This window comes from Labrus mixtus, chromosome 5 (assembly GCF_963584025.1).
Source record: "Labrus mixtus chromosome 5, fLabMix1.1, whole genome shotgun sequence".
NCBI lineage: Eukaryota > Metazoa > Chordata > Actinopteri > Labriformes > Labridae > Labrus > Labrus mixtus.
Window position 1 is genome coordinate 976,710 of NC_083616.1, and position 13,680 is coordinate 990,389.

The 13,680-nt window shown below is 41.9% G+C and overlaps 1 protein-coding gene across 13 annotated transcripts in view; it reads right to left on the bottom strand.

Annotated features, from left to right (window-relative positions):
* LOC132973685 (citron Rho-interacting kinase) overlaps positions 1-8,123 on the bottom strand; it is a 62,267-nt gene extending 54,144 nt beyond the window's left edge. For 8 of the 13 annotated variants that reach the window (XM_061037212.1, XM_061037213.1, XM_061037205.1 and 5 more), the window contains exons 1-2: positions 7,800-8,122; positions 2,129-2,232 (exon numbers count right to left, since the gene is read on the bottom strand). In XM_061037212.1, coding sequence (XP_060893195.1) covers positions 2,129-2,232; positions 7,800-7,866 — 171 coding nt within the window. In that variant the 5' untranslated portion in view covers positions 7,867-8,122. Of the gene's footprint in view, positions 1-2,128; positions 2,238-7,799 lie in introns of all 13 variants that reach the window. The other 5 variants (XM_061037201.1, XM_061037208.1, XM_061037209.1 and 2 more) reach the window with 5 other exon arrangements.
* Positions 8,124-13,680: the final 5,557 nt, after the last annotated feature.

Sequence of the window (13,680 nt, forward strand, 5' to 3'; positions counted from 1 at the left end):
GTTTTTAAAAATGACCAACCCTGCCTTTAACATTTGAAAGGTGCGCTAACCGAACCGACCACATCCATCCACATTTTTATTTTATTTTTTCAAGCTCGTTTGTTTTGATTTGGAGGCGCACGTGAAGTGACGTTTTACGTTTAATTTCGCACAGCATTGTGGGTATAAAAATACAATTCATTTCCTGAAAGGATGCATCCGATCCATACAGCATAAAACCAGGAAGTTAGTGTCCATACTGAAATGTTCAGTCTACTGAAAAGTCTGCACTGCATACTGAACTGTGAAGGGCCGCTGTGTTTTCAGAGGCTGGGGGCGTGGCTTCCTGATCCCGGTACACACACACACACCTGTACTCATCTGACCCTCATTACAGGCTGCTTCAAAACCCTGCCAGATTGTTTGTACTCTCCATGTGGGATTGTTGGCTCAACTCTTGCTACATTTTTCATCCTGTGATCTTTTGTGAATTAACTTTTGACTCATTTGCTTTTTAGTTTTTTCCTTCCATTACTTTTCACCTCTGACCTCCAACACCTCCGCCATGCCATCCAACCTTCTCCATCCAGCCCATTTCATGTCCACGTCTTCAGAGCCATTTACTCTTTTTGTAATAAATCTCTTTTCCCCTTCACCCTGTCTGCAGGTTTTGCTGTTTGGTCCTGTTAAAAACAACCAACTCTGCAATCATAACACCTCCTTCCTCTTTGCTGCTGTAAATAAATCTTATCTCATCGTAAATGACGCTGCTGCCTGTCTCTGCCAGGACTCAGATTTATAATCTTTCCTGTTTGAATAAAGTTAAAAAAAGTGAAACAAACTTGATTTCCACTCTGTCTTGCATTCACTGGCTTGATGGTTGCATCATATTGTTTTGGGATCCTTTACATCATTACTACAAGTCATAATGTATAAATATTTATGCGCACATGATAATTATGTTTTATCTGCATTGGACAAATTCTGTTCAAATTAAAGAAACACTTTATATAATAAAATGTTTTTTATGACTAAAAAGGTTCAGTGTGTTGAAGTGAGAGACATGTGCATGTTCTCTGTTTCATTTCATCCATATCTGAAGATCGAAGATAGGTCAAAAAAAGATATATCAGTAGATATATCAAAACTTTTTTTTCTCCCTGTAATCATACTGGTTCCTAAAGTCTCATATCGGTCGGAACCTAGAAGTAACATGAGCAGATTAAATTTGTTTGTGACACAAATTATGATAAATTAGAGAATAAAGCACAATTAATATAAATATATATACTAAAATTAAATATACAATTTACACTTTTTAAGATTCTGGTGTAAATTGTCTTTAGGTCCTGACAGACATTAATAACTCATGTTCTCTGAAAAAGAAACAAAGAAAATCCATCATCTGTATCAGTTGTAAGACTGTAAAAACTTTGACCAATGTCTGCTACGAGGTACCAATCTGATGAACCAATCAGACGCCTCCCTGTCTCCCTGCTCGCTCTCTACCTCTTGTGTGCTCTAGCTCACACTCAAAGCACGTCACTGATGACTTTAGGAGTTTATACTGTGACTTTACTTACCACTGAATGAGACATGAGACGACGTAGTTTCTACACAATGCAAGAGATGAGCTGAGGTCCACTTCTGGAGCAACGGAGCTCGTGCATGTAAGTGAGGGGGCGTGGCTTATGAGGGAGCACAGAGGGAATGCTACTTTCAAAATCATGCTAGTTTTTGAAAATTACCACCCCTGCCTTTACCCTATTATACAGATGCCTCCCCCCCATTGAGGATAATAATATTTATAGTTTCTGTTTCATGCTTTACATTGCTTCATAAACTGTAACTATTAACTGTCTTGTTAATTGTTTTTCAGACTCTTTTGGATTGTGGCTCTAGCAAAAAAAAACAGTTGACAAAGGTTGAGTAACAAAATCACAAAAATGTTTTTCCATTGCATTTAAATGCTGATTAATGTTTTCTTAAGCAGTTAACCTTAATTTCACCACATAAGTTAAAGAGAGACACAAGTGTGACACACACACGCACGCACACACGCACGCACGCACACACACACACACACACACACACACACACACACACACACAGATGGTTGATTTCTCTCGTTCTGAACATCATCTCTTACCATGTGAAGAGTAATACCTGTGACATGTGTCCGTTTCTTGGAGTTTGTGATGCAGTTTTGAAGTGAGGAGACGTTTTGATCCAGAGAGTGGATGGATGTGGTCACTACTCTGTGGAAGAGAAGATCACAAACAGGGGGGGGGGAAACATGAGAGTAAATCATCTTTAAGGGGTAACCTCTCTTTAAAACGATACTTTAATCACTCAGTCTGGAGGCGTCTCGTTCAGTCGTATGGAAGAATCCAGCTTCCCTATGTTTGTGACACTAATCACAAGGGTTACAGCATCCTGTCCTAATGTTTACATAGCAACCAGGGATTTCACACGCAGTCAAACCTCGATATGTTAATGTGTCTTAGAGGCTTATGGAGCTCATTTGCCCACATTAATCACATTTTAAAATGAGAAGTAATTATGGTTTTAATACAGAGAACAAACCTTCACATATCTTAAAGATGAAGCACTTTGACGCTTTAGAAACAGAAACACTTTTTCATTTGAAACATTAAGATCTTTGTTTACAGTGAAGGCGTTTTGAACGCCACCGGAGATGCGTACGGTGCTGACCAAATATGTGCTCATATTCTAGCTCCACATCGTCTATTTATAGCCCGCTGCATTCACGCAACCGCCTCTTTTTTACCACCACTGGATATATTTGGCAGCTTTTGTGATCAAGCGGCGTGCAGGCAGAAGAATGAGCGACAGAGAGAGAGAGAGAGAATGTCTATTTAAAGCCGAGCTTCACTTCCCACTCCTCGCTGCAGTAACACGCTCAAAACAAGCTCAGCTCATATCTGGATTTCAGAGTGAATGTTTCTGCTTCCTGATTATTTTTACATCACCTCTCATTTACATCGTCTCCTGATTCCACTGTGTAAACTATGTGTGACCAGCGGGGGAGAAAGATCACATAGAAGACATGCAGGGGCTTCTTTAAAGGAACAACAAATATGTTGATTGAGGTTTTTAAGATTGTTCAAACACAAGATACTTTAGATACCATAAAGAAAAGGATTTGTGCTCAGTGAAGAAACCCCTCATCCTATGACACCCCGACTGATAAGTTACATAACCTTCCCCATGGCCATCAGCTGCCATCACAACCAGAACAGCGTTTCCACCTTCAACTTCAACAAACCAAGACTCCGTACATGCGACCTCCAGGTAGTCACAATGCTGATTTCTTTATTTTTATTGAACCAGGAAAAAGTCTCATTGAGATTAAAAATCTCTTTTACAAGAACGTCCTGGCCAAGACAGGCAGCAGCACAATTACAGGGTTTCAGACATAAAACACTTAAATACAGGAATCACCAAAAGAACCATTCATCAGAATCTGTCATAAGTCATCAGCAACAAAGCGATCAAAAATCGCAATACGAGTTAGCTAAAACATCTACAGTCAGATATTTCTGCCTCCAGATCATTAAGACGACCTTTAAAAACATTCAAGGAAACCAGCTCCTGATAGGCTACTACCCACCCTACCTCATGGCCCCCACAACTTAACCGTGTAGAGCGATGGACCCCAAGTGAGACCCTCCCACTAAACCTCAGGAAGGCTGGGCAGTTAACCCCAGCGTCTCAGAGGCACTCCCCTCTACTCTACAAATCTCTCACTGAGCGCCATACACACACAGCTTCTATATCGTACCTACCTCACCACATGGCCAGCACAGCCCCCTCATAACTGTTTCATCGACTACACATGATGCAGAAGCATGTGACATGTGATGATGATGACATGAGAGAAGGGTTAGCTGAGGTTAGCTTGTCTTCAGCCTGGAGGGACGTTGACACCACTGCCATCTTTCACTGACGAGTCAAATCATCTTGTTAAATATGTTGCTCTTAAACCAGCTGGCAAACTATTTTCGCCCTCGGAGGTGTGATCCCACAAAGATTCTGAGTAAGCCGACTGTTTTGACTGTGAGACTCAGAATCCTTAAATGCTCCTGGGGGGGGGGCTCATGATGGCTCTCACGGCTCCCTGCTAATGAATCTCATACATCTCTCTGTGCTGACACAGAAACAACACTGCATGATTACGACATGTATTCTTCCTAACAATGTGGAGTGATTCCTCTGCAGAACGCCCCGTGGTACGGTTGGTGGTTACAGGGTGCCATCCCATCATGAGGCACCAGATGGGACTCGGAGCTGGCTGTCTTCCTCCCTGACCCCCGGTGCTAGCTGACTGCCTACAATGAGCTGAGCTAACAGACTGTGCAGCTGGGCTCCTCCTTCATAATTATGAGTTCCTTCAAACCAATTACTAATAACTAGAGTCTTAAAAGCTCATTACGACGACAGGAAGTACGGTTTAACCACTGAGATGTTTCCACTCTGTTTCTGCTAAACACTTCTGAATGATTGATTTTATTAAAGAGGACATATTATCCCCCTCCTCCACCTTTTCAAACAGTCCCCCTGTGGTCTAAATTAAACATCTGTGCTGTGCTTTGGTCAAGATATAACATGAATCAAGCACCAGAGGAGGTTTGTGACCCTGTATAAACCAGCTCTCTCAGAATGTTGCGTTTTGGTGTGTGTGTCTCTTTAAATGCAATGATGACTCCTCTGTAGTGAGAATAAAAATGTCAGACCGGCTCAAAATTTTAGCTATAGACTGGGGGTGGAGTCCATGGGTGGAGATACCAGGGGAGGGGAGGGGATTTTTTTTAACCAGAATCCCACTGTGACATCACAAGGAGAGCATATTTGAAACAGAGCATTTTCTCTGTGTTGTAAGACTTATTAAAGGACTGGATGGGTTTATTTCACATTTTGAGGGTCAGTAGACACAAATATATGTTCAGAAACACTGCAGAAGTGGACTTTTCATAATATGTCCCCTTTAATAAATAACATCTGCATGTTCCCATCCAGAAAACAACCACCATGTAGCCTTTACTGTTTCACATGTAGCTACTGTAATAAATGTTCCACTCATGTTTATTGGAGCTTTTGAACTGCACAACAGTAACATGTAGCGAGGAACATTGTCTTCCAACTCTGTTGAGGACTCTTTCTCGTGGGTTGAATAATGTGTGCTAAGCTGTGAGTCAGAGATGTTGAAGAGGAGGAGAGTGGAGAGAGGTTGCATCCCAGTCATGGTGTTGCTCCACATTCAGTCTGCAGGGTGACCATGGGCCAGGGCTACTGTATAGGCCGTGGGCAGCTGTGAATCACAGACCTGTGCAGCACTGTCATGGCACACATCCCTCTCTAAAATCCAGCTTTCAGTCCTTACTACTCCCCCCAAAGTTTGATCTTTCAGCCCATCCTCTCCACATATACTAAGAGATCTTTTATGCCCATTGTCATGACAACAACAAATTATTGATACCACAGTCATGTAACAAACAATGAGTGTTCCTGCTATTGCAGCTATTGCACAATATGGGCTTGAGGCTTCACAGTTTCCAGATAAACACATTGAAGAACAGTGAAGGCTAACCTCCATAAATACAGTCTCATCCATAGAAAACACGCCTGATAGCACATACATTTCTGGAAATTAAATGTATTACTTTTTATTCAAAACTCATGCATGTGAATGTAAATATCTAAATGCATTTGAGTACATTTCAAGTGATTAAAAAATACTTATATTATAGGAGCAGTATGTAACTCTGACACCTAGTGGTTAAAATGGGTACTGCAGTCTAAATTCTAAACATTGTAGAGAGATGTCTCCCCCCCCCACCTCTCTACAGTTGATGCTCACGCAGGTCACCATGTGGTGGACTCTGAAGCTTCAGTGTTTATCCAGCTCTGTATGGGTCTGTAAACCTTTCTGTGTTCTAACCTCTCTCCATTTTTCAAAAGCATCTCCAATATTGATCCTAGTTTGAGCACGTTTCTGCTCGTGGAGCTTATTAGAAACATGCAGAGGCTTTTTAGGTCGGGTACAATCACTTCTATCTACAAACCAAGGGCCGTCCAAAACGGCCATGTGGGCGTGTCTTAAAAGCGCCTACCTTCTCTGGTCCAAACAAATCCAGAGCATTCAGGAGCAGAATCTAAAGTTAGAAGGAGGACATACTGGCTACTGCATTGTTGTCAGAGAAGCCAGCACTTCAACATAGCATGTTTCATTAATGTCTGATCATATAGTAAGCTCACTCTATCATTTCACTCACTACACAGCTCACTGACTGGTTCAGGGCACACTCTGGTGCAAAGTGGTGTAGGTGATTCTTATCGTTGTGATTTGATGGTTGCCCCAAAATCTATTTTTTTGCTTGTAAACTCCTCTCTTAGTTTGCAGTTCCCAAGCAGCCAGTTGTGGGAAGATGTGTTGTCAAAATATTGAAGGAACTCATGAAATATGTTAGAACAGCAAGAGTAGTCCAAAGCAACAAAAAGCCTGAGTGCCTGGTTTTATTCATCAACTGTGAAAACGACAGCCTCATTCAGTTCAATGTGGTCCTTAAACACTTTTTTCCCCACCGTGGCCACTCAAGCGACAGACTTGCACCTGTATGCTCTGGCATCACACGACTGGTCAAGTTGACAGAATATCCCAATCTACACAAAGTATGCTGAGCACTTGGAAAACCACTTCACAAATGCAGTCCATGATTACATGACAGATCCAGATGACATAAAAGACTCTGTGTGGGCTTCACAAGGAGGCTTTGGGCGAAAATGACCACTTGAGGATGTGGAGTAGAAGAGCGCTCTCATTGGCTCTCATCACAATTCAAACTTGCACTGAGAGGTCTGTTCTGTAGCATCTGAATACACACAGGTGTCTCTTATACATCTACCGCTGTTTGCTCTTCCTCCGCAGAGAGGGAGAGAAATTTTTAAGCAGTGAAATAATAAAGTTAATGTCTTTGTGTTTGAATCAAATTATGCACTTTCTGTAGAGATCACTGCGTCCATCCAAACACACCTTCTTGGATCTCTTCCACAACCATATCCATGTTTAGTTTTGCACTTCCTTTTTTGTTCCAGTGAAGAAGCAGCAAGTTTCCTTCACCTCCACTCTACCCTTGGCAAAACCTGCTGTTACCATAGAGATACTTTCTTCCAACCACAGTCTTCATCTTGTCATATTTTTTTTTCCCAAGCAGACTCTGAAAATAAATTCTGCCTTCCCCCTGGACTCAATCTGAGTTGTAATTGTTTCAGCACCTCATGGGAAGCTCCGGGGAATCCTTAAGCATCCAGTTAAACTTTGTGTCTAACTTCAATGAGTCCTCCTTGAGATTGGTCAGATTACTGCACAAGCATGCGCCGTCTCATTATGAACATGTTCAAACAGAGCAGAGTTTGAACGCCACCCCAGGGAGTGATAGCCATCTGTATGAGTGTATGCTACAGTAAGCAGAGCGATGAAGAGAGATGAGCAAACAGAGACACAGCATTTCAGTGTCGTGACCAAGAATAGTGCTCACTCACATACAGATACAGCTGCTGCATAATCCTGCTGCTACCAATGCTAACTCATCACTCTGAAGAGACATCCTGAGCTGAAGTGTCAGTCAATCAGTCAGGGCATAGTTCCTGAATTGTGGGAAGGGGTAAATAAGGATACACTGGAGCAGTTCAGACCTACAGAGCAAATATTTTAGTTGATGTTTTTCTTCCTAAGACACCCCCCCCCCTTCCGTATCTTTGACAGAAGCAGCACTGTTAGTAACAGAAGAAGCACCTACCCAAAGACTGGTGCAGCTGATGAGGATCCTTAGACGCGGCACCACCTTGTCCAGTAAGCCCGTTCATGTGGGGTCTCCCTCGGAAGCCACCAGCCGATATGAGAGCTTCGCTGGTTCATCAAATTGGGGGATATCATCCTCACTGGGGGGAGAGCTGAGCCGAGGGGAGAGAGAGATGTGCTGTGGCAGTGCAGAGAGAGCTGTGAGGCAGCAGGAGCGTGTGGAGATTACTGCTCACAGAGAGCTCGATTGGAGGAGAGGAGAGAGGGAAGGGAGGGAAGGACTACTGAGGAACGGCATTGTTGAGTAACGCAGCGGACCAGAAGTCACATACAGTAGTGGATGAGAGAAGCCCTCTCTCTCTCTCTCTCTCTCTCTCTCTCTCCCCCTCTCTCTCTCTCTCTCTCTCTCTCTCTTATCCAATCACCCATACCACCTTTCAAATGCTTCTTCCACTCCCCACACTGCAGCAGCTGTCTGTAATCACACTAATGTATGCTGCTTCACAAATTGCATTCATACTCAGCTCCCAATAGTTGCAAACCACTGAACATTACTGTCATGTAGTTTTACAAAAAGGACCCCAGTTTATAGGTGACTAAACATAACATGACCCTTTCTAAATGAAATCTAACAACCTGCAGAACCAGGCTGTTTTTTTACACTTTAATAAACAACAACCAAGACACTTAAAGATGAAAGTTCTGTCCTCATAGAGAAGCCACAAATGCATGATACAAGCATTGTTTACATCTCTGAATAATTAGACAAATGAAAAACTGAAGGATTTTTATGAAAGGGTCATGTTTACAAGATCACTAAAATGATGAAACATTTTACACATTTTCATTTTAATTGGGTCCAAGCACTGAGCGATCATGGTCATAAATCAGACCAGAGTGACATGTTTGATTATAGAAGTCCATGCCTGAAAACATCCTAATGCAAATACTCACTTAAACTAATAGCACCTTCTAGTGGCAACCATTAATGTCAAGTTGTCACTTAATGAGATACAGCTGGTTCAACATAGCATCAAATGCTCAGATAGGTCTTTCTCTGCAGCAACATCTGGGAGTGTTTGTCAGAGCCCGGGCATGTGTGTGTCTTCTGCTTAAAGGAAGGAGCAAAGTGACATGAGCTGTTCAGTAAATGATAACTGGACTGATGGTAGAGGCTCCTGTGTAAAGACTCCATCAGTATTGACTAATCCATTCATACACATTGTTGGGGTTGTATCAAGTCAACTTTGGTTATATTCTTTAATAATTATACTTAATTATTAATAATATAAATAAAATATCATTAAACTATGTTTAATCTCGTTTTGGGGCACCAACCTGTACTCAGGGAAATATAACCAAAATATCACTCAAATCTGTCTCAAATCAGTTATTTAATTACTAATATTATTAATAATTAATAACTATATTTAATAAATTGAAGGCGTGAAATCCGTACACAAAGCCTTCGCACCCAGCTTATATCACAATGCAAATACACCAGTAATCACAAACAACTGCTCTCTTAAATTATAACAGAATTTATTTAAACAAAGCAACATCAATAAAAATCAATGAACTTAATCAAACAAATAACTATTATAAACTAATCTAAGCAAACAAACATTATCAAGCAAGGCTTGTGGATGAGGTGTGAATGTGTGTGTGTGTGTGTGTGTGTGTTAGTCAAAGGGGAAGAAAAGAGGATAGAAGAGGAGCGTAGAGGAGCGTAGAGGTGGAGAGAAATGCGTGCCTGAAGAGGCCGGATCACAGTCCGAATCCCGCACCACAGCTCAGAGTAATTCCCTTCATTCACAGAAACAAACCAATGGCCGAATTCAAGTTAATACGGCTTACACTGGCCTTTCTGATCAGAAGAATAATACCCGGTTATAACGCTGTTACGCTAAACACATATAGGACGCAGCGGTCCGAAACGGGAACAACAAGAGTTTTAAACAGGTAAAACTCAGGATCCAACAAAGATAAAAAATACTGTAGTTTCTGCATCAATCAAACAATTGTTAAAAACACTCTCTAAAGCTAGTTCTGCCCAGACCTAATTAAGCCTCACTTGTGAATTGCTTTGCCTGTGATCGGTGAAGGAAAAAGGAGTCCGGCGATAAAACAGATCTTCTGTCTGTCCTGGTGTAGAGGCGTCTGATGGCGGCGAGGGTCCCTTACGGCAAGAACGGCTTCGTTGGTTCTCCGTCGAGTGGAAAGATGTCCGTTGATGTCCTTTCGTTGCAGGACGGAATAAAACCGTTATCTTTCTGATAATCTGTTATAGTCTGACGCTCTCCGAGAAACTGAGATGCGTTCACTGGACAATCCGAGCTCTGGATTTGGAACACTGCCGGCCGCGGATTACCTGCGCGCCAAAACTTAAAACAAAGGAAGATTGTTGCAGGAAACAGGAGGTGAGCTTGTGTCTCCGAGCACTTGAAGTCAGTGCGTGGAAAGAGATTGAACGAGGGGAGTCTCAGAGTTTTGTCACCTGGCCGACTTCCTGTGGGGTCTCCCTCAGGTTCCGGTCCCCCCTTTACGTCACACGTAGGTGTGAAGTACCGCAGGGGATTCTGGGATAAAGAGTCCTTTTAGGCCTCTTTGTGATCTCAGTAAATAACTCAAAGGCCCAAGTCCATGGTTTGACTGTCCTAAGCCTGCGTGGCCCAACAACATTTACGACAAAGCAGCGGAAGCAACTCTGGGTTAAAGGGGACACATTATGAAAAATCCACTTCTACAGTGTTTTTAAACATATATTTGGGTGTGAAATGTGAAATAAAACCATCCAGTCCTTTGTTTGTGGTGTGCATAAGTCTTACAACACAGAGAAAAATGCTCTGTTTCAAATGTGCTCTCCTTGTGATGTCACAGTGGGATTCTGGTAAAAAAAAAACAAAAAAAACAGAGAGCTGGTTTATACAGGGTCTCAAACCTCCTCTGGTGCTTGATTCATGTTATATTTTGACAAAAGCACAGCACAGATGTTTCACTTAGACCACAGGGGACTGTTTGAAAAGGTGGAGAAGGGGGATACTCTTTAAATGTCTTGCCCAAGGACACATTGGACATGTGGCTGCAGGAGCTGGGGATCGAGCCCACGCCTTCCCGGTTGAGACGACTGGCTCTACCACTGAGCCACCCCAGTCTGGTCTATCTTTGAATAAAAGCTGAATCTACAGTGTAAATAGCAACCTGCCAGCCTGCAGGCACACGCTGGGACACAACCCCATACACCTAGCGCCACACGCTTTAGACCATACATTTCAGGACGTTTACAAAGGGCCCTAAGTCTCGCCACAAACATTTAAGCTAACTCTACCGTACATACTCATATCCTGGCATGGGGGTGCTGGTAGCGTAGTGGTTAGTATATGCGCCCCATGTAAGGAATCTATAGTCCTACAATCAGGCTGCCCAGGTTCAAATCCCAACCTATGTCTCCTTTCCCACATGTCATTCCTCAATCTTCCCAGTTTCTTACACTATCCCCTGTCCTATATCTCTAAATAAAGAGGCATAAAAAGCCCCAAAAAATCTTGAAAAAAGGACTCCTGGCATGAATGCATCTATCCTTCAAATGTTCATAATTTTCAGCATCAACTTCTGATAACAGGAAGTAACTGCTCCTCAGAGGTATCGCTGCAGATTTCAACCTGGTGGGTCATGTTTGGTTTGTAATATCATGAGACATTCACCATGCTACCTTGTAAAGCCTAAAGGTCTGCCTCTCAAGCTGTTGCCCTAAGAGTCCTTTTCGCCCTGAAACAGGCAATGGTTTTATGAGACGCTTCAAAAACGTGTACAGCTATGCTGATTGGTAACAAAGAGCGCAGTGATTAAAGAAAACATGTTTGAGATGGATAATGGTAGTTGGCGTGGCGATATGCTTCAGTACGCTTTTTTTTTTTTTTAAGTCAGCCACAACAGCATGTTCACCCTACAAAGATAATATTTGGAAGCAAAGTGAATCTTGTCAAGACCTAAATAAAAGCCTCTTGGACCTATGTTGTAAACTTAACAGGAAGTCAGCCATTTTAAATGAACCATCAAAAACAAGGTGTTTCTGTCCATTTCCAGGGGTCATACCTGGACCAACTCCTCCACCAGATCAAACTACTGCTGGAAGATAATTTTTCAATTAGAAGTTATTTGGCTTCTGTACAAGTTTCAAAGGGTGTGGCTGTGGCGGTTCTTTAAAGGTAGACGTCTTGTCATGAAACACAACCTTGCTGTAACCCAAACACACAGGACCCAAACTGCCTGAAACTTTACATGTTTGATCAAACTTCCCTTCTGAATATATCTCAGTGCCAACATTGCATTTTTGTGTCATTGCTCTCACTACATGTGTCCAAATGACATGAAGATTCAAAGCCCTTTAGATTATTCTGTGTGTGATAAAGACAGCGCAGCAGCTGCACACTAATGGGCTCAACAACATAAACAACGTACGAGGCCTCACTGCTGCTCTCTATTTGATACAGAAGCTTTCCAGTAACATTTTCACACATGAGGATGAACATATTAGTGTGTCAAACTGTAGAGTTATCACTTATATTTTTCCTTTATGTCCAATCAGTGAGATGTGTAGTGAGTGAAATGATAAAGTGATCTTCCTGTATGATCAGACATTAAGGAAACATACTATGTTGAAGTGCTGTCTTCTCTGACAACAATGCAGCAGCCAGTATGTCCTCCTTCTAACTTTAGATTCTGCTCCTGAATGCTCTGGATTTGTTTGGACCAGAGAAGGTAGGCGCTTTTAAGGCTTTTAAGGCCGTTTTGGACGCCCCTCAGTTTGCCAAATATGAGACCAGTGTTAGGTGGGGGTTGTTGCTGCTGTATAAATTCGATGATGAAATTGCGAAACACTGTGGATTATAACGCGGTTTAATCTGCCGAGGTCAGACAGTTTCAACAGAACACAAATTGTTAACAATCACGAACTGACAAAGTACTGACAAAGTTTCTATGTTAACAACTTGCTTATATTCTGCTAGAAGGTACATCCTACAAATTTGTGGCTACTTTGGTACATCTCTATAAGGCAAGAAAGAAGACATCAGCTTGACTCGTAAATGTCAGACTTATACATTTCATTCTTAGCAAAGCTTCGCTTACAACAGACAGTTGGCTCCAAACCAAATAAAACTCTGCTGCTATGATATGTTTTACATATAAATGGTTACAACCTAAGAGAAGAGTTACTCTTAAATGTTAGACAGATTTAAATGGTTCATTCACAAAGTTACCAAAATGTATGAATTCATGAAAGGGGGGGGGGGGGGGGGGAGACATCTCTCTACAATGTTTAGAATTTAGACTGCAGTACCCATTTTAACCACTAGGTGTCAGAGTTACATACCGCTCCTTTAAGATTTGTGCTCTTTTTAGTTCTTTTGGACTTCAACATATCTCTGTAGAAAGCTCAACAGAAGTGTTCCAAATGTACAGTTTTAATACAGCATTTTACTCTGACTCTGCACTTCTGTCGTTGTATCAACAAAATATTTGAATATTTGAATATTTGTTTTGTAACGGTAACATGGTACAATGAATGCGATGTAACAGAGCAAATTGGCTGTACCAGTGTTAACAGTAATACAGTACATGTCATGTCACCACTTAACAAGGCCCCCAGAGTCTGACACACTTGTTCAAACTCACCTCAATTTTCTTGTTTTTATGCTAATGTATGCCAAGTGACACGTCAGTGTGATACTGACTTGCAAACACACACACACACACACACACACACACACACTGTGACAGATTACACACACAGTAACAGATGGCAGAACCTAACCTGGCAAGCAGTACTACATCAGTGCAACAGAAGGGACAAGATGCTTAGAAGGTGCAAGCACAGT